The 21,702-nt window shown below is 41.2% G+C and overlaps 1 protein-coding gene across 11 annotated transcripts in view; it reads left to right on the top strand.

Moving 5' to 3' along the window:
• csnk1g2b (casein kinase 1, gamma 2b) overlaps positions 1-18,522 on the top strand; it is a 36,069-nt gene extending 17,547 nt beyond the window's left edge. For 5 of the 11 annotated variants that reach the window (XM_034582467.1, XM_034582468.1, XM_034582471.1 and 2 more), the window contains exons 3-12: positions 1,244-1,313; positions 9,075-9,223; positions 9,568-9,802; positions 10,276-10,361; positions 12,483-12,567; positions 12,666-12,814; positions 12,998-13,078; positions 14,730-14,831; positions 16,199-16,305; positions 17,249-18,522. In XM_034582467.1, the coding sequence (XP_034438358.1) occupies positions 1,244-1,313; positions 9,075-9,223; positions 9,568-9,802; positions 10,276-10,361; positions 12,483-12,567; positions 12,666-12,814; positions 12,998-13,078; positions 14,730-14,831; positions 16,199-16,305; positions 17,249-17,303 (1,119 nt within the window). In that variant the 3' untranslated portion in view covers positions 17,304-18,522. The remainder of the gene's footprint in view (positions 1-1,243; positions 1,314-9,074; positions 9,224-9,567; positions 9,803-10,275; positions 10,362-12,482; positions 12,568-12,665; positions 12,815-12,997; positions 13,079-14,729; positions 14,832-16,198; positions 16,306-17,248) is intronic. The other 6 variants (XM_034582474.1, XM_034582473.1, XM_034582476.1 and 3 more) reach the window with 3 other exon arrangements.
• The last annotated feature ends 3,180 nt before the right edge of the window (positions 18,523-21,702 follow it).

The raw sequence follows: 21,702 nt of genomic DNA, 5'->3' as shown, positions 1-21,702 counted from the left end.
TGTTTAGAATTGTATATAAATATTATAAATATTTTTGTATATATCTTTGGGATCAATGTATTTTATGCATTTATTTTGCAAAAAGTCGCGAGAAAACATGTATCTTTTAAATCAAAAAACATTTTCGGTTCTTTTATCATTTATTATGGTTCATTGATTTACGTGACCATTTAGCTTAGGTTATACGGGTTTTAGAAATGTGAATCATTTGAAGATACTCCAAGAAATGACATCACAGAAAGCAAAAACACCAATGTCCTATTACAGAGTTATGGGTTAAATAATCCGTTTGAGAGACGGGATAATGTCCATTATTCTTTGGTTGGCCGTGTGTGTGAAAAGGTGTCTGACACTGTACACACTCACACTGTAGATTAGGGCTTTAACACAGGCTATGGCACAGCTATTGAAGATTAAGGGAAGGATTTAAGTGGGTGTGTTTGTTCCCTCCTCTTCATGTTTGTCTATAATGCCCTTGTCATCATGAGAGTGGGGCTAATCAGATTACATTTTAGGTTGTAAAGCTGAAGCTAGCGATATAATGAACAATATGTCCTGGTGGGTTGATTATCAGCCATGTCATCACTAAAGCCTGCTGTTCACCGGCTGGAACTGCTCTTTATCCTATCACCTCCCACAAGTCTGACTTGAGACTTAATTGAAGTTCTGCAAGGCAGGAAAATAGGGGAAACATTCTACTGTAGGTATTTAAGTTAATTGCAGGCGGAGGTAATCGTAGTGTTGTGTGTGTGTGTGCAAGGTTGTCACTCACAAACCAGTTTCTTCCCTTAGGGTAAAACTCTTTACACATTGGTGCAGACTTCATGCTAAATGTTTACATGTTCCATTAATAAAGAAATGTAAAGTATTTTTTAAATTGATGAATCCATCCACCCATCTTACCCTTTTCTGCAGTTTTTCTACCTCTACCTCATGTTTAATGGTTAATATATTATATTTTATTATTAGGAACTACTGTTCTGTTTGTTACTGCTTATTCTGCAATCATGTGAATAATTATCATTATATTTATGCACAGTTTAAGTGGAATTATATACTAAGTGCATTAAATATATGTGCAAAAAATACCACTGAAAACCAGACAAACATACTTTGACCAGTGTGACTGTGGAATTACATTTTTATTACTATGTCTTAGATGTATTTTACTGCAGAAACCTTGTAAAGAATGTTGACGTTGTGCATTAACTGTTTTTTTTCTTTTTTATCTCGTCTCTTTCAGGAACCTATAAAGTCGAGGGCGCCACAGCTTCATTTGGAGTATAGATTTTACAAACAGTTGGGAAATTCAGGTAAGAGAGATTGCAGCTGTAGATTATGAGTCACTGACAAACAGCAATGTAATGATGTGGGTGGGTATTTTCACACGAGATTGTGAAAGCGACATCCATTCACGTTTCAGATCGTTTTTGCTTTGATGGGCTGTGCTGATGTTAAAGGGGGTAATATTATCATCACTGTGATTTTAATGTTTTATTCAGTTAAACTGGCTGAAGGGGGATCTATTTCCCAGCCTGTGTAAGACTGAGCTGGTTGCAGTGGTCTCGCCTTGTCTTGCAAGTGTGAATATTTTACTTGTGAGGTTACTGGTTCTGTTTTTCAAGGAACACTGGCTGCAGAGACATTACTTTTTATATGGACAAGTGCTTAAATGGGAGAGAGACAGACGATGACGAAGATTTAATCCCTAAAAAACATTGACTCTGATATGGAGGTGGCTAAGTCAGTTGATTTTACTTGGCTGAGTGGATTTTTGTAATACCTCACCATTAGCGAAAGCCCGGCCACAGGCATTATACTTTTGGGTTGCTCAACCATTTGATTCTCATGAATGTAATTGTCATTCAGGAATGCCTTGAGGAGGTTTTTCAAATTTGACACAAAAAATGTCTTGAGCGAATATTTCATTTCATGTTTACACACATGGTCTGCAAGTTATTTGTTGTGCAGTTATTGATTTTGTGGTATTAGATTTGTTTACCTTTTTGTGTAGTCCTCCAATTAGAATGGATTATAATTCGTCTCTGCACTGCAGTGTTATGCCTCTTTTTTTGAAGAATCAATCTGAAAAATGTAAATGTTGTTACAAATGAAAACTGCCAGCCAGTGGATCGAAAACAAACATGGAGAAGAGAGGATGCATTTTTAAATGTGTTTGCACAAGTGTTGACAGGCAACATCAGGCAGCAGAGAAATGATAACAACTGTAATTTATGTATGTTTGTTTGCAACCTCTTTCCTAAAACCACCTCCACAGTTCCCAGAGTAGTCACCCTCCCTCAGTACTGCCCAGAACATCCACTTGTGCTATGATGCATAACTGTGGCTCCGGGGCAGCAGAATCCGTGATCTGGCCCGGCTGATCAGCTAGTCATGGAGGAGGAGAGGTGGAAAGAGTCAGATAGTTGCAAGGAACTGGGAGTTGATTTGTTTCACAGCACTTCCTGGTTTGCTGTCTGTTTTGAAAAGGCTCGCCTGTCATGTCGGTGCAAGTGTTTGTAGATGCATAGTGTTGATTTGGCCTGCTTACAACACCCACGCTCAGCCATTAATTCAGAATCATGTGCAAACATTACTTTGTCAAACTGACAAAAGCAAAAAGTACAGTCTGGTTCTGTTCTTTGTGCAACAACCACATCCACATGTCCCAAACAGTTATTCTTCAATTCAGTCCTTTACAGTTGAATAATTCCAGTTTTAAGACATAATTTAGCCTAAAGGTGTGTGTGTGTGTGTGTGTGTGTGCGTGTGCGTGCGTGCGTGCGTGTGTGTGCGTGCGTGCGTGCGCGCGCGCTATGCTCGAAACTGTTCAGTGTCTTTGAGCAGTGTGGGCATGTTGGAATGAAGGATCTTGGTTTGTCAGACTGGCCATTAGCAATACTGGGAGACATCCTGCCACTTCGGAGGGCTGTTAAAACATCCATAATTTTTTACTGTAACTAGCCGGCTGGCAGAACTCGCCACAACACTGGTAGTCTCTGCTTAAGCTGTATGCGTTCCTGCAGTTCTCAGCAGGCAGTCAGACATCTGCTTAACACCTGGCCTCTGTTTGCAGTGCAATCACAACAAGCCTGCACCTATGCCTTTTTCATACGGTTTCATCTGTAGCCTGTGTATTTACTGTATTTCTGTATCTGCTGGAAATGGTCTGATCATGTTGTTGCAGTGATCCACTCGTGTGTCTGCAGTGGTCTGATTATGTGACACATCCTTGTGCCAGCCCTCCACTGCTGATAAGGAGGTGGGGCAATAGGGCAGTCCTTGACTATTTATAGATGTCCCTCTTCAAGCAATTGGGCCGTTATGGTGTCTCTACTTGGACAGCTTCCCTCGCCACAGTACCCTCTGCCTCCCTGATTGACTTTGTGCTGCCTGCGGGGAGTGCAGGGAAGTTCTCCAGCATGCATTGCTGACAGGGTGTGGCTTATTTTCCTCTACGCTGAACTTGTTTTAAGCTGATCTGTCTGATCTGTAAGCGAATCTCACACAATGCATGCCACCACACATTCATAAACCCAACTGTTACTGTAATTGTAATCTCCTACGGTTACTTTGATTACATTAGAGGAGTCCACCAGTCCAGGCTTGCCTCTCTCTGCCTTTGGTTGTTTCCTCCATTGTATTAAATATCTCCTTATCATCCTCTCTTCCATTGAAACCACTGCTGGCCTTCAGCTTCCCTGTCATTGACCGAGGTCAAGGGGTTGTACCGTACGTACGTATATGACAGAACGAGAGACAGGCAGTAACCGTGCACTAGGATAACAAAGCAAGCTAATGTGATGATGATCTACAAGATTGACATCAGCCACTTTAGTTGCACTGAACTGTATTAATACCATAGTCATGTAGGCATATCGTCTTTGTAAAACAATATAAATGTGAAAATAGCATTCAAGAGCAGATCATTAATTAACTAAGGTATGTACTGTGTTATCTTTACATGTACACACAGTATATGGTTTTCTACTGTGAATCCTTTGAAGCCATAGTAAATCTGCACACCCTGTGTCACAGTCATTTTAGTCTACATTAATTTTGTTGAGACTTGTTGAGGCTACATTGACCTATGTCCACTGTGCTATTGTATTTCTGTGTTAAAACATAAAGGTAATACACGTTCATTTTATTTTTGTTGAGGCCTTTAAGACCTGTTTACTTTGGAAGAGCTGGTCAGATTTCACTTATTTTGGTCATCTGAAAATAAAAACTTATTCAACAGGTAGTGTGACGTCTACACATGGTGAAGGACACAATAAATGACAGGATACTCCATCTGTTTTTTAGCATTTCACTGCCCTCAATTTTGTAAATCTAAAATAAAACATCCTACATTTTCAAAAGTAAAATAATATACAATGGATTCAGATAAGTGAGTCATTTTGATGTAAATATTTTAGACATGTATTGGCAGGGCCGGAAAGGGAATCGTTTTCAGTAACTTAATCAACTATTATTTATCGAATGCACAATCCGGCCCAGAGGCCTCGTCTCCTGCAGATGATTTGCCACTTCATCATGATATGACAGGATAGCTCACTTGACTGTATAGCATTAGAGGAATCAAGGCAATAGACTAAATCTACTTATGTTGTCAACTTGGCTAAATGGAGACATGTGACCCTGTTAGTCCTGCATAACCCAGGAGCCTCAAATATGTCACGCCCAGGAGGAGCTTATCTGCACACTGTTAATTCTCTCTTGTCCTGAACACATCCCAGCTGTTGGGAATACTGCCTCTCCAAAATGTTGTGAAAACTGATAATAGAGTGGACATTTTAGTGATGGCAAAGCAGGGCTTTCTTTCAAAACCACTCTGTGGGGTCTTGGTCAGGGGTAGAGCTTCATCTATCTATCCTTTATGGACCAACCGTTAGATAATAATATACAACTTATCTCATGCAATCATGCATTCATGATGCATAGATATTTGAGTAATTACTGTCTCATACATTTACAAGGAGTTTCAGCGTGACTGTGAATATTCATGAGCGACATCAAGGCTTTTGATTGCATGATATGATGAACCAGTGACATGGGATCTATGTTGATCATTTTATTTCATGCAAATCATGGACTCTTAACCACGAGATGTGGATCATTTTAATGAAAGCTGTTCATGTGGTTACTCTAGGATAGATTGATGAGATCATTTTAACAGCTAACAGCTGACGTGTCTTTAGAGGCCACACATAAGACATAATGCAGCGTTAACCATATCTAGGCTTTACTCTGGCAGCCCACCTAGGTAGATTAATGTGTCCAGTACTCGCATAAAGGATGCAGTGTAATAAAGCCTATTAGGTCAACAGTGGAACATTACATGAACCATTGTGCTGCTTGATGGAGAATGACAAACACTCTCTCATGACTAATCTTAAATACAAAGCATCAAGACTAAATCACTTTATTTAACCTACTTCACACTAGTTTGTACACATGCATGAATGAAGAAAGTGCTGTGTAGCATCAGAGAAAACAGAACTGCCCCAGGTTTTTCTAAAATCTGACAAATGGTTGCACGAGTGAGTTCTTGCAGATTGGAGGTTAAAAGCAGCAAGTATTTGGTAGAATTAGTAATGCATCTAATATGAACAAGAGTTTCTGATTTATTCCTGATGAGCATTCAACCCTGTGGCTTCTTGTGGCGTTGTTGTGCTTATATGAACTATGATTCGTTTGTAGCTCCAGGCTCAGTCTGTGCAAGCCCGAGCACTGATCACATTTCAGCCTTGTGAGAACATCTCCAGAGCACTGGGCCTAGTGGAAGTCCCTCCTCCTCCTCCTTCTCCTCCTTCTCCTCCTCCTCCTCCTCCTCAATGCCCTCCATACCATAATCTAAATCTTTAATACACATTCCCTCTCCTCTCCTCTCCTCTCCTCAATGGCCCTTAATGCTGACATTTCATTGTATGGCCACATTGTCTTCAGTTGCCATGATGCAGCCTTCCCTCGTATACTGTGACGCCCGAGAGGGCCCGCCTGCTGATACAATAGGTGGGATTGTCTCAATTTTCCCGTACAGCGGGGGTCAGGGCATCATTTATGTTGGCCAGCAGTGAGAGCATTTCCTCAGCTATAAGATGTGTTTTATGACTGACTTTATTAGAGCCCAACCCATGTATCAGTTAGGCGATAATATCGGCCGATAATTAATAATTATTAGTATTATTACAGACATTTATCCTAAGAGAGTTGATTTGAGTTTGCTTCCTGTGTTTGCTGAAATGACTTGGTTGGCATTTAGCTTTTGGAAAGAACACAACTGTTGTCTGATCAACTGTCTGTTTTGTAGTTTTGGTTGACTAAGTAAAAGTTGAATAAATTCTTCCAAATCCAATAGCTATAGTGGGCAAGCTGTGTCCCAGTATCAGACCAGAATCACCCCCAGAATGTCCTCTGGGCGTTTTCTTTTTTCCCACCAGTCATTTCTAGACTGGTGCTTACAGCTGCTGTAAAGCACCAGTCTTTACAGATGAAAGATGATAATACACAGTCACACTATGCTCCCCTCTTGTGATGACTATGCTTTGAATGCCCTCTAGATTTGGGCCAAGCTTTGATGAGTCAGCCTCCCGGTGATCTCTTGTCACTGCCTCATCTGTCATGGGCATCATTACCAGGACAATCCTCGAGACCTAAGTGCAGATAGGTGTGTCTTAGCAACGCTAAGGGGTGATCGGGTAAATTAAATTGTTAACTTCCCGTCGCCTGGTTAGCAGCTGATACACACCCGATCCAAACAGAATACTATAGAGCACATAGCGCTCCAAAGTTGTGCCTATTGTCAAAACTAATTTATCTCGTTTATTTTTCTCATATACAAGTTTAAAACGTGTTTGCCCATTCTCTCAGTTTTTCTTCCGTTTTCATTCTGTGTTTTACTCTCTGAGACTCTCCTCCTGTCTGTGTCACTGTCTTTTTCTCTCTGCTCACACACCACGTCAGTGCTGCCACCACAGCAGGCGCAGCAGTACTGATGTGGTATCCTATGGTTAGTTGGGTTTCAGGGACATGGCTGCCTTGTAGACAGTCCTACGCCTTTGGCAGCACAGAACGGTTCCACGGTCCCAGAACTAACCCTGATGAGAGAAGCAACTCATCACGGACGGCCTGACCCAGATCTCTGTGAACCTGGGGACCAGAAGGTCGTTCATTTATGTTTGATTGTGTCAGAAGGGAAAGGCTGTTTAACTTCTCTGACAGTGGATCTGAAATGAATGCATGTTCAGACTTCCATTTCCTCTGAATTTCCCTTGGGAAGGGCTGACAAAAATGCCAGTCAAATGAATCATGGCTTTGCGTCTACGTAGGTTTACTTTTGTTCCTAGTAAGATAATGCATGATAAAACATGATGCTGGTTTGTAGGACCTCAGCAGTTTGTTTTATTGCCAGGAGACATAAAGACATTAGATCACAATGAGACAGCTTTTTTGTGGTTTTTACGAGGGCTTTATACAACTTTATTTATTTTTATTGATTGAATGATTCAGTATCAGTCTTTGCATTTGTGCCTTTTGTTAGTAAGCTGTAGTTAGTTGGTGCATGGTTGTTGAGCAATAAGTTTGTGGCAGCTTTATGAGGAACTTGGGCTCATAAACAGTGACGCGAATAATTACAGTCCACGTGGTCTAATGACTCAGCTAACTAGCTTACCTTGGCTATCTCTAAGCTGAGCTGCAGATTGCATCCATTAGATAGGAAACACACTCTGAACTCTGAATTTAGTTTGTGTTGGTTGAAGAGATATTGTCTCTACCTGTAGGATACGGGGGCGTGGAAGTCAAACAACTGTTCTGTCTGTTCCTACCAGGTAGAAAAAGATGGCAGCTGTCTGTCGTTGAAGCATCTGCTACCGTCAGTCTATCGGTGGCTTTTTTTACTTATCGATGAAACTCCTGTAAGAGGTGCAGGTTTTTTCATGTTCTTGCTCAGGTGTTTTACTCGTGTAGAACAAAAAAACATGATGTATCGTGTTTTAGTCCTGTTCATCCTCGGTCCAGATTTTTATAACCAGGAAATGTGTTTACGGTTCAGACGATGATGTGAACTCTACATAATTTTATATTCAAAGAAACCACAGTATTGCTTATTAAATGAATGTTTAAGAAATGTAAGCGCTTCACGTTCATCTAATGTAACTGAATCATCAAATTGAAATGAATTCATTTTAGATTGTGTGAATTGACACCAGGTTAAATCAGTGAGAGCGCTTGCTAATATTAAGAAGTGGTATTTTTCAGTGCTGATTTACATAAAGAAGGTCAGATAAAAGCTTTTATATATTTCTATTGCGAATTCAGAAACACTCTTCCGCTAGCGTGTGCCTGATTGCTGCATTAGAGGAACATACGGCCGTGTTTTGTTGCACCTCTTTCCACTATCATTGCATCACTGTCATTTTACTGTACATAGAGTACATAGTGCTGGAACTATTAACATTCTTCAGAAGTCATACACGCAACCAAGAAGTGGGTGTGGAGGTTTAAGACTCTTTCAAGTTTGTGATCTTGTGTCATTCACGTTTTACTAGTGTTTTTTTAAGACACCTTTTAGAGCAAAAGAAACAGTGAATGACGCCTGTTTCTGACAAACCTGTTGAGGGAAGCAAACTGAAATGTAATGTATCACATCAGCTGCAGCGTGAGGGACCAGACTCCTGTGTTTCTTATCGGACGCCAGGGCTATGATTCAGCCCAGCAAATGCACCTTGCACCCAAGTTTCCACACTTTGGTTTTACACTAATATCGTATGTGGCAATATTTAGACATTTTAAATACATTAAAAAACAGTAATCTTATTTGGTTCTTATGTTGAAGAGATGAAACAAAAGAAAAAGCAGCTTGTTTGTCAAAATGTAATGAAGACCACATCTCAAAGTACCAGTAGCATATTTGTGGTTCAATTTCAACTTTTAAATGTTGTACACTTGATTCAATCAGTAATTATTTGATTCAGTAAAAGGCATTGGCATACAGTAAAGTTGTAGTTATCAATGTATTTAGATTTGACAAATTCTCTAACGTTGTTTGTGTTTGTGTGTCTCCACAGAGGGAATCCCTCAGGTGTATTACTTTGGTCCTTGTGGGAAATACAACGCCATGGTCCTGGAACTGCTCGGACCCAGTCTAGAGGACCTGTTCGACCTCTGCGACCGCACCTTCTCCCTCAAGACCGTCCTCATGATAGCCATACAGCTGGTGAGGCCTGGAGGAGGGTGACCGCAAACTTACCTGTAGTTTCAGCTGGCATGTGTGATTTGAACCTGCACAGGAATTGTACTACAACTTTGAATTTTTGAATAGAGGAAGGAATGTTCAATCAAGGAGGAAGTTGGTGTGATTGGGGATTTACCTGAAAACACATTGTAATAAAGTTGTCACGAGTTGTCTTAAGTGTAACCTCAGGTAAAATCTTACTGACTAATTTGATCTTTTATCCCCTTGTACTCTGAATACTTGCTTTCCTTGTTCAATAACTGCCTGGATAACTGAGTGATTGAAATGACCACAGGCTAATCTTGATTGTGTCTTTGCTCGTGCAGATAACACGGATGGAGTTTGTCCACACCAAGAGTCTGATATACAGAGATGTGAAGCCAGAGAACTTCCTGGTTGGGCGGCCGGGAAGCAAAAGGCAGCACACCATCCACATCATCGACTTTGGTCTGGCCAAAGAGTACATAGACCCTGAGACCAAAAAACACATCCCCTACCGGGAGCACAAGAGTCTGACTGGGACGGCACGCTACATGAGCATCAACACACACCTGGGAAAAGGTGAGAAAGTCTCAGGAAGCCCTTCTCATCCCCCTTTCATGAGTCTTTTGTAAAGATGTCTCCGATGTATAACTTGTATTACACATTACTGGTTTTCATCTGTGACAGTGGTGTCCAACCATGTGCCATAGAGAGTCTTCAGTCTCCACAATGTAAATTCAACCAATCCCCTCAGGCAGTGATTTCCCTGATTAGTTCCTCCCTTCTACGTAAATAAGTGTTAATGAGTGGGTGGAGTGTTTGTTTGGAATGAAAACCTGCAGACTGTTTGTGCTCTGTGACACGTGATTCGACCACACCTGCTCTATGGAGGAACTGTTGCCTTTTACACTGTACATGGTCCATTTTAACTTTTGGATGATTGTGCAATTGTGCTGTATTTTCCACTGCCCAGTTGCCTGTTTTCCTTCTCAGCTACTTATAAGATTAATTTGTTTCTAGGCTAATTTTCCATCTTCTTCTGTTACTTCCAGAGCAAAGCAGAAGGGATGATTTGGAGGCGCTGGGTCACATGTTTATGTACTTCCTCCGAGGTAGCCTCCCGTGGCAGGGCCTCAAGGTACTGTAGTTTGTTTTGTGACATCCACATGTTGACACACAATGATTGTCTTTCATAGCTATTTGCATGACCATAGGGAGAGAAAGCCCGATGTTTACAGCACCATGTTTCATTTCAAGGTGATAACATTTCAACGTCTCCCCACCGATGTCCCTGTTTCTATTTCGTTTTAACCTAAAAGATTAAGAAGCCCCAAGTTCCTCGTACAGAAAACATTCAGTATTCTTTGTGCATTTGCTTTTTTTTAATTGTAAGGTGTTTGTCTGCGCACCACCCAAAATATCAGTAGTAAAACAAGACTTGTATAGTAAAAAAAATTTCCCCTGTAGCCATCTGATAAGACACTTTCAGTTTATAATTTTAGCATCAGACTACATATTGATAAGATACAAATAAGAGATGAATGTGGGTGCTACGACAGGTACACACAAATTAACTAGATAGGTTTTATGTCTATAATAATATGAAACAGATGTTGGTGCCTGAACATCATGTAACTGCAGTAACACAGACTGTTGGGGCAACTCGTGTTGACATTCCTACTTGTCTTTCCACTTACATCATAGCCACTTGCCAACTAGCCTGCCATATGTCATTAAATCCAATTATTTGCGTTATGTAATATGTTTTTGATCTAACTTGTTTATGAAAGATCATGAAATATGTTTTCGACCTCTCCTCTGCTTGTTAGGACAGCTGGTGGCTTTAAAGGCTACAACTGGCTCTTGCTGTCGCCCTAAACACACACACTTGAGTTTTAAGTGTCAAAACTGGGTTCTATTACAAATTTTACGATCTTTTAAAACATTACCAAAGCACAAGAATAGTGGTTGATGACATGCTACACAGCAGGGATACCTCAACAAACTTTGTCACCTTTCAACCAGTCAGAATCATTAAATTCTCAGTGACCACGACATAACTATAGATAATGTTGTCTTCCTTCTGTAGATCAGGGCTACACATTAGATGTGTTTATATTTAAATAACGGTATCCGCTATGGGTGGTAACAGTCTTTGCAAATGTGTTGCTATATAAACAGTCAGGTGCCACCAAACAAACCCACCTCCACACTTCCAATGTGCATTTGAACAGTTTACTGAGAAATAACTTAAAGCACTAAAACACTGACTTGATCACATGTTCCAGGAGGACAGTATGAATGTGTTGTCCTCTTTTTGAAGGATTATAAAAGGTGTACAGAGAATAGACGAGAAGACAAGACACCTCATTCTGAACATTTGTTATGTGGGAGGAAGCTCTTGGTGGATGAATGTGAGAGATGCATGAATGTGGGGGATGTTGGGTGGCTCAGGCCAAAACCAGTTCTCATCAAAATACAATGAAGGACCAGAGACCAGATATTTATTAAACCCTGGAAGGAACATGTTCAGTGGTTACTGTTGGTGAGGGTGTAGTAAAGCCTGCATAAGAGAAATTATGTTTCGTCTGGTCTAATGAATCCAGCTTAGATGCTGATAATGGTTGGTTCGGTCTAAACCATACAAGACAACTACCCTGTCGAACGTGGCGACAGGAGACATATTCTGCTCATATTAAGATTCATCATTTTAATTTGGGTTATCACTTGAAAATGTTTACATGCTCTAATGTTCAGAAAACACATCACAAGGCATGTTTTCTTTCTTTACCATGGACTTTGGGCTTTTTAAGCATCATTTGTCTCTAAGTGCATTCAGCAATCACACAGTCAATCTGTTAACAACTAGAGCTTGACAAGGCTGGAGAACCCTTCAGGGGACGTGATGAATATAAACTCTCCCAGTTTCCTGTGTAAACAACAGGGAGTTTTGTGCCAAATGCCATTGTTCACATAGCTTTAAAAACACCTAAGCTACAGGTCCTTTTCTAAGTCGTTGCCAAAGCTTGTGGCATAATTGTTGTGGCAAAGTGCCATGGCGGACAAAGCTGGTTTTCAGCCTCACAAGGCTCCAGTTCATCTGTGTGATGGTGACTCAAGAATTCAGAAACTAACAAAAGGATTTGCATGTGTGCAACTCAAGTACCCGCTGTAACCTTTGTCTATTATTCTTACTCATTTACTCCACACAAAGCTAATGTAAAATATTTGAGTGTAATATTTGTATTTCTTCCTCCAGGCGGACACTTTGAAGGAGCGGTATCAGAAAATTGGAGACACCAAACGAGCGACACCAATCGAAGTGCTTTGTGAAAGCTTCCCCGGTGAGTGGAACCAACTGGTTTCCTTTTTACCTGCATTACTGAATATCTCATTGGAGTTCCAGTTTTCCCGCATTTGACGTCATGTCGTTTTGGTACAGAAGAGATGGCCACCTACCTGCGCTATGTGAGGAGGCTGGACTTCTTCGAGAAGCCTGATTACGACTACTTGAGAAAGCTCTTCACCGATCTGTTCGATAGGAACGGCTACGTCTTTGACTACGAGTACGACTGGGTCGGCAAATCACTTGTGAGTGCCTCTTGGTGAATCCTCTCGTTTGATTGGACCATGGCTGCAGTTGCTTCATTGCTCTCTCTAATCATTTGTCATTAGATCATAACCGATTGTTTTTGCACAAGCAAAGATCATAAATTGTTTGTGTAATTTAACGCTGTATTAGTTTTGACACCGCCTTCTTTCCGTATGTTTCAGCCCACACCGATAGGCCCCATCCCCAGTGACACGCCCCTGCAGCCCAGCAGAGACAAAGCACAACAGCAGACCAAAAACCAGGTGAGGTCATCATCAGCATCGATAACACAGCAAACACCACACCCATTCACCAGCGTGTCAGTCTGACAGACCGACCAGCAGACCGACCAAACCCTGTCATTCAAGTTCCCCTGCCAGGCTCCACTACCAGCTGGAAGCAACTTCCTGGACAAAATGGCTGCCTTTCAGATCCAGTTCTCCCTCATTCCTGTTCCTTTTCTATCTGCTTGGCAGTGAAGTCATCTTTCCCTCAGACAGACAACAAGACTTAAAGTTGCCTCAGTAGTTAGTAGCTGACGTGCACAAGTCACGAGGCAGACCTCCTGCTTCTGCTGTGAAACAAAGCACTGGTTTGGCTTCAATTTATTGTCACACCTTGTCACTCTAAGCTCCAGTCATTGCATGCACGAGTTGAAAATGCAAATAGCATTGTTCATACCAGTAATGACAGTGATGCTTAGTGTGTGACAAAATGTAGAGTTGATTTTTTTTTTTATTGGCATGCTATCCGAGCCTTGTGTTTAGTTTTAAGAGGGTAATAACTCAAGAGTTTTATTATTCAAAAACCACAATGAAATCACTCTGACGGACAGAAATCGGGGTCCAAGTCACGCTGTGATGAGTCGATGGTTCCTGAACAGCCACACAGGGAGTGCAGTACATTTTATGACTGATTACTGTGGACTCTTGCCTCTTTTTACTGCTCTCTATCGTGATGGGCACAACTCTCTGTACCAGGCTTATTGACTGTAAAAACAACAACCTCCAACAACAGCCTGGTCAGAACACTTAACCATATCAAACTAAAAACAAATATCTGCACTGAAAGATTATATGTCACATATTATATGAAGTTATACATTTTCTGCAATGAATAATAATGTAAAAACATACTGTAAATTTGAAGTTTTGTAAAACTAGGTCACTCATTATAACCATATTGTTTATACATGTGATTGAGATCAGATACTTGCAGATTCTTATCTGGATCTATTAATTAATGTTGGAGCTTTACACATTTCAGATTTTTTTGATAAAGAAATCAGCATTGTATCTGAGAAATTTACCCAAAACATTTTAAAAAAGGGGGCAGACAAAATAAGCGGATCCGCTGTCTGATCTGGATCCGTACCAGAATGTAATGGGTTCTTCCCCGACCCACACTGCATCCTTCCACCAAGTTCTGTGCTAATCTATCCAGTAGTTTTGGTGTAATCCTGCAAAAAAACAGACAAACGCAGATGAAAAACATGCAACACTATAACCACTGTGTGTCTTTATTTAATGCAGACACCTGGTTCCATAGACTTTGTATTTAATATGCAGTGTTAGCTGAGGGGATCAAGGCTGTTTTCTTTTACTCCTGCATGACTTTATTAGTGTGTTGATCTGTGCTTCACATAAATATTTGCTTCCCTCTACTTCTCTTATTAACATAGTTTGTCTTAACAAGCCTGCTTCTGCTTGGAAGATGTCTTCTATAATTTTTTTTTTTTTTTACTCACTTCCCCTCCTCCCTCCACACCTCTCCTCCCTCCACACCCCCCCTCCCACCACATTGCCTCACCCCTCGCCCCCCTGACCCCTCAACCCCTCTCCTCTTCCCTCCTTCCCCTCCTCTCACCACGCTGCCACCACCTGCCTCCACCCTTTTTTTGCTCTTTGCGTCAAGTCTCCCGAGCCCAAAGGAAGTGAGTCTCAGCCCACTCCCGTGACCAATAAGGAGACTCTGGGGTCGCACCTCACAGCTGAGCGGCTGGGGGGCTCTGTTCAGGTACTGCTGCTGCTGCGACTGCTGCTGCTCATATGGCTAATGCATGAAACCACCTAGTTCTGTATGTGTGTCCCACCCCCGTCGTCCCTCACTGGCTTCACACTGCCTGCCCCGTCAGGTGCTTTGTCTACAACTCCCGTCCTGCATCCGACTCCTTGAATCCCAGTGTGTCAGTGCTCCGCCTGTTCTGTTTGCTCTCATTCACCTCATGTGCTGTAGGCTGCTCACAGGAAGGGCCTCGCAAAATGACATCCAGCAGCAACTGCAATGCAAACCCCATGAAACACAGATCATTACAAAACACTAGTCTTTTTTAATTTAATTAAGTACTACAGTCGTTTACCTTTTTGTTTCAGCCCAGTCTCATCAACTAAACTATATTTCCTCCTTTATACATTTAGACCAAAAAAAACATTTCTGTAGCAACAGGATTCAGTGGCCTCCAAAGTAATAGTGGTACTACTGTGCCACCTACTGTCTGGTGACAGGATTGCAGCTTTTAAAGGAAAGGTTCACATTTTCTCTGTCTCTTAAAACAGTTTTCACATACTGTGGAAAATGTTATTTGCCGTTATGATTCCTGTTAAATTGTGCTTCAAATTGGGGACTAAAATCAGTTTAATACATACACATACAACTAGTGTCAGTGTTGGATCACCTCATTTTTTTCCGGATGTAATTTTTACATAATATGACGCCTCAGTGCTTCAGAATTCCCCAAAAATTCTAGGTGGCTTTGCTCTCACTTTCTGTCCAATTCATCTCAAACCAGCTCCAGGTGCTGCTCCTCTATCATGTGAAGCCACTCTCCGGTTCTTCTCTTATAATAAACAGTACTACTCCTTTGAGCCTCTGTAGGAATCCATTTAGTCTTTTTGCTCTTGTCTTTCGATGCCTTATTTTCTTACATTGCTGGAAGAAAGCTGTGAGTTAAGACATTTAGTGACCATAACTTTTTTAGGGCCAGTTTACAGCCGACCTTTGGACCTTGAGGTGAAGTTAGTGGCGAGATTAAGGACTGCATTTTGTCCCAACCTTTTCACTGGTAGCACCTTTTCAAAGGAATCTCATGATAGCAGTACAAACAGGATGAATGATTACAGCTGGTAAAACGTGTTTAAACATCCATTTGGGAAACTTCCTCATGTTTTATAAATGACAGGAAAAAATGTGGACTTGTCCTTTAAATATCTATGAAGTTGCTTTAGTTGGGGCAATCAAGGTTTAACCGCTGCCCGTATCTGACAGATGATAATCAAGGTTACATATTTTTATATGAATGTGCAGCTCCACCCTGCTCCCAGTGGCTTTAAGTCTGTCTGTGTGTGTGTGTGTCAGCAGTTTTGTTTCCTTTTGTCCTCATGCAGGTGATGAGCTCAACGAATGGCGAGCTGAACACTGACGACGCCACAGCTGTACACTCCAACGCTCCCATCACCGCTCCCACCGAGGTCGAAGTGGCTGACGAAACCAAGTACGGAACAGCCGTCCAGATGCACAGAGAACATCTGTCTGTCTTTAGCAGCGCTGCTAGCTTTAGCGTTGGGACTCGTTTGCACTGTACTGGATCCAAATCCAGCTTTGAGTTGGTAGCAAATGGACTTTAGTCCTGAACAGAATAACTTTTAATATTTGAAAGATCTGATTTGCTGAGAGGGAAGAAACAGTTAAGTTTTGACAAACAAAATCAGAAGAAAATGCATTTGACACAAAACAATAACACACAGATGTAACGAACACATGTTTTGGTGCTTAACTATTATTCTTATGAATCAAAATATTGATATTTGAGAGGGAGGTTCTCATGAAATTGACAAGATCCAAGTCCACCTGTGACATAATCTACTTTATCTTTTCAACCATTGAAAGTGACAGCCACCTTCAAATGAGAAGCCTGCGACCTTCAACATTGCTCTTTGCCAATAAATATATGAAAAGAAGATAAATCGAGCGAAAAAGGCCTAGTGACGTGATAGAAACTGTGCAGATTCCAGGTTTGAGCAAAGAGCTGTTGGCGTCAGAATCTCACAAATTCAGGTATTTCACCCGCCTGATAAGCTGCAGCCCAACCCTGACCAGCTGGGTTAGGGTTGAAATGATAGTTTAACATTTCAAAGATACTCACTTATGTGAAGCTACAGAAGGTAAATGACTTAGCATAAAGACTTAAGATAAGATGAGTCTTTATCCGTCCCACTATAGGGAGAGCAAAGGAGATGGTGAGAATAGAAACACCAATAAGAATAATCATTTAGTTGAGATACAATGTAAACCAAATATTTACAGGTCAGCAGGACACGTATATTAATAGAAGATGAGTATTGCACATCTTTAAATGAGGTCGTGTTCGATCTGATATGAACAGTGTGGAATTCTCTGCTCTTATGTCGCTCTCTTGTTTGTGTGTTTCCCTGCAGGTGCTGTTGTTTCTTCAAAAGGAGAAAGAGGAAAGCCCTCCAGAGGCACAAGTGAAGAAGAGCACGGAGAGAACTTGAAACATTGTGGTCACTGTCAAGTTTTAAATGGAAGCAACTACACAGACCCTCCCCCTCGCCTCTTCTCTCTTTCCAGCTTCCCCCCTCCTCACCTCTTTACCCCTCTCACCTCGCTCCCCCCCCCCTGTCACTTTGTACCCCCCTCCCCCCTCCCCCCTCCCCTACCCACCGCGCTCTCTCTTTCTCGTTCTCAGTGCTCCCCGGCTACCGGCGAGTTAAAGGAATGTTGCGGACTCCACAACAGACTCTGATTCCTTTTATCGACGCAAAATAAACGTACCTGCATTACCACGGGGGGGCTTGAGAGAAAACGTTAAAAAAAGCTGTAACAATGAAACTCGAATACCGTGGCGTGAATATGAAAAAAGATACTGTTTGAAACAGTTGTTGTATTCTAGATTCCATAACGAACGTGTATTGTTCCAACAGTCAGCTGTTGATCAGGGGGAATCATTCAAGTGGTTCAAGTGAAAGAAACCTGCTCCTTAGGAAAATGTTTTTTCTTTATTTTTCTTTTTTCTTCCTTTGGTGTGTGTTTTTGGGATCAAGGTAAAGAGGAAACGATGAACTATGCTGATGTTAATCTGAGCGACACAGGAAGCATTTCATCTACTGTATGAAACCGAATTTGGAGGATTTTTATGTATTTTTTGTTTTTTGTTTTTTTTTTCTTATTTTGTAATTGAATCCTCAGTTTTCGAAGTCAAATTCCTGCATTGAAAACTTACTTTTATGTTGTAGTGTTCTGGAGTTCAGTTCTTTTTCCTCACTCTGGCTTTCTTTTTGTCTGTCGACATGGACTTTGTAGCACAGTCACTGGCCTCAGGTACTGTGGAAGATCGAGAGAAACAGATATTAAGCTCTCTTATTATTATTATTGCACTTTTTGAAAAAAAAAAAGATTAAGACAAATTACAGTGGAAAACTCTAGGTTTGAAATTAACAATTAAGAAAACAAACTTAATAAAGACTGATCTAGGAAGAGTCCTTCACAACGCTTATATCGGAGTTATGGTCGGGAAAAATGTTGTTGATTTACATGAAAAGAGAAAGATATGTCTTTCGATTTTTATTTCTTACATCAAAAATAATTTACCAGGAAATCATAGTTTGTGCCTTTCTAAGTAAAATGTTTAAAGCTCAAGTGAGTGTCCCGCAATGACATTTTATCTAATCTGTCCCAAATGCTCTGTGGATTACTGTGTGTGTCTGTGTGCGTTTGTGTGTGTGTGCATGAAAATCCTGGGTTTTTTTGTAAGTGAGCTTGACTGTATGAGTACACACATCCCTTATTATCACCACGTCTTATCACAATACTGTGCGTCCTCTTCCTGGCCTGTGACAATCAACACATCTGTACAGTGGTGTGTGGTTCAGAGAGGGAACAGGACTGTGTGTGTGGGTGTGTGGCTCAGACATCCAGCAGATCCCAAATCTGTCTGAGCTACCATTTCATTTTTGTCAGGAGGTCACAGACTTGTTTATAAGGTGCGTTGTCGTGTCTGTGAAATGATGAGACTGTTTCTAAACCTGAAAAGGGAAAAAATCATATTCCCTCTCTGAGTTCCTTGCTGCTGTAAACAACTGCAGCTTCATGTACTTTTTATTTTTCGATCATTTATTTTCATGTGCGTCCTTTTTGTGCGACAGCCTGGTGCTCTGTGCTCAGCCAGGTTTAAATCTCCCCTTAAGCCTTTAGAGTCATCAGAGATTGCAACTTTGTACGGCCTTGAGTTATTTAAGGGAGTACTCCAGTGATTTTTAATATTTTATTTCCTTAAATGTGGGGGGGAGCTTGTTTATAAAATCTGATAAAATGAGGCTAACGGGTCAAATCAAAGCAGCCGGAGCCGAGATGTCCTGTCTTCACCTGCAGCCGGAGACGACCTGCAGCCGGCCGAGGTCCACGGAGCCACGGCCAGAGTTCCACTCCCCGCTCCTCACTCCTGTCCTCAGGACCTGCACTCCGTTTTTGTTGGAGCAGCTCAAGTTTCTAAAGTGTGAACTCCACATACAAATGTATATAGACAGTAAATGCTTTTATTCATGGGATAAATTAGTGTTTAATGGTGCATTTTGTTTCTTTCAACCCGATTTCGTTGTCTTTATCTTGGCTGGCTTTGTCTCCTCTGGGAGGGAGATGACCTCTGCATCTCTTCTTGCTCTGATCACCATCACTGTGTTTTAAGGCAGAATAATAATTCTCATATATTAGAGGCCTAAAACGTAGCACGTTGACCAGCAGCCATTAATCAAGTTGCTTTGCTGCAAATAGAAAATATAAATTTCCAGTCATATCATCCTCAGACGTGATCAACACATACAGGCCTCTGACAGCAGCTGTGCAGTGAGAGGTGCTGTGTTGTGTGACAGTCACTGACCAGTACCACAAAATCAATACTGCACTTGACACCAGTGGAAGTGTAATTTCATGGTATCTGTTTAGTTGGTTTAAATTTCAACACATTTCATCCAAACAACAGACACTGCAGAAAAATGTTGAAACTGATGTAGAGTTATGAATGAATGGCACCTGTGTGTGTGTGTCCATGTTGGAGGACTGAAGAGGAACCAGCTACAATTCAACAGTGAGTTTCTGTGATTTGAAGATGCTCCGAGAAGTTACATTACATTTCATTTAGCTGACGCTTTTATCCAAAGCGACTTACAATAAGTGCATTCAACCATGAGGGTCCAAACCCAGAACAACAAGAATCGAGAAAGTACAGTTTCTTCAAAAAAGCAAAACTACAAAGTGCTATAAGTAAGTGCCATTTAAGTGCTACTCAGTTTTTGCTCAACATCTGTTAATGTAGGTATTTGAATCATGTAGATTCATATTAAAACAGCAGATCTATAACGGCCTGAAGCACAAACCTCCACAGGCCCAGTAAATTCAATCTGCTCACACGTCAGGTCACTGAATGTGTCTGATCTACTTCATCCATGAATTATTCTTTGTGTGTGTGTTTTCATGATATCATTGATACATGTTTGTTTTCAACTATTTATTTTAAATCTGTTTCAAGATGTTTACATTAACAAAGAAAGACAATGATGAATGAAAACAACTTGAGAAGAAAAACTCATGGATACGTTGAGTTTCATTCACACCCATGACCACGCCCCTCCATTGTTCAGCCAATCAGATTGTCTCCTGTTGTGGACTGATCCCGCCTTTCTAATTTAAAATACAGAGAGCAAAACACATGATAGCGCCTCCCTGTGGAGAGGAGGAGACAGATAGACAGATTGATGGATAGATTGACAGATTGATAGATAGATGGACAGATAGATAGATAGATAGATTGACAGATTGACAGATTGATAGATAGATGGACAGATAGATAGATTGACAGATTGATAGATAGACAGATAGATAGCCTATGCTCTATGCTCGAAGTTGTTTCAACTTGAAATAAACGTTTATATACCAGTCACCATTTACATATTTGTAAAAGAACCACTGACTCATGAAGGGTTTTTATTTTTAAATTAACATTTAATTAACAGCCTACTTTCCCTCCTAAATACTTTAAACACAGCAAGAATTGTATTTATGTATAAGAATTGAGACCAGAACGTAAATGAGGAAGTGACTTTTGGAGGGAAACTGCCAAGAGGAAGAGAGTCAGACCTCAAGGCCTCACCTGAAGGTTAGTCACTTAAAACTCTAATGTTGGAGGGGCAGGGTCTTTCTACTCTAATGTTGGAGGGGCAGGGGTCTTATAACTCTAATGTTGGAGGGGCAGGGGTCTTATAACTCTAATGTTGGAGGGGCAGGGTCTTTCTACTCTAATGTTGGAGGGGCAGGGGTCTTATAACTCTAATGTTGGAGGGGCATGGACATATAACTCTAATGTTGGAGGGGCAGGGTCTTATAACTCTAATGTTGGAGGGGCAGGGGTCTTATAACTCTAATGTTGGAGGGGCAGGGACATATAACTCTAATGTTGGAGGGGCAGGGTCTTATAACTCTAATGTTGGAGGGGCAGGGACATATAATTTTAATGTTGGAGGGGCAGGGGTCTTATAACTCTAATGTTGGAGGGGCAGGGTCTTTCTACTCTAATGTTGGAGGGGCAGGGACATATAATTTTAATGTTGGCGGGGCAGGGTCTTATAACTCTAATGTTGGAGGGGCAGGGACATATAATTTTAATGTTGGCGGGGCAGGGTCTTATAACTCTAATGTTGGAGGGGCAGGGACATATAATTTTAATGTTGGCGGGGCAGGGTCTTATCACTCTAACGTTTGGGGGGCAGGGGTCTTATAACTCTAATGTTGGAGGGGCAGGGACATATAATTTTAATGTTGGCGGGGCAGGGTCTTTCTACTCTAATGTTGGAGGGGCAGGGGTCTTATGATGTCGGAG

The sequence above is a fragment of the Hippoglossus hippoglossus genome, chromosome 4 (assembly GCF_009819705.1).
Source record: "Hippoglossus hippoglossus isolate fHipHip1 chromosome 4, fHipHip1.pri, whole genome shotgun sequence".
NCBI classification, from domain to species: domain Eukaryota; kingdom Metazoa; phylum Chordata; class Actinopteri; order Pleuronectiformes; family Pleuronectidae; genus Hippoglossus; species Hippoglossus hippoglossus.
The sequence above is the reverse complement of the archived record's forward strand: the minus strand, read 5'-3'. Positions and strand labels throughout refer to the sequence as shown.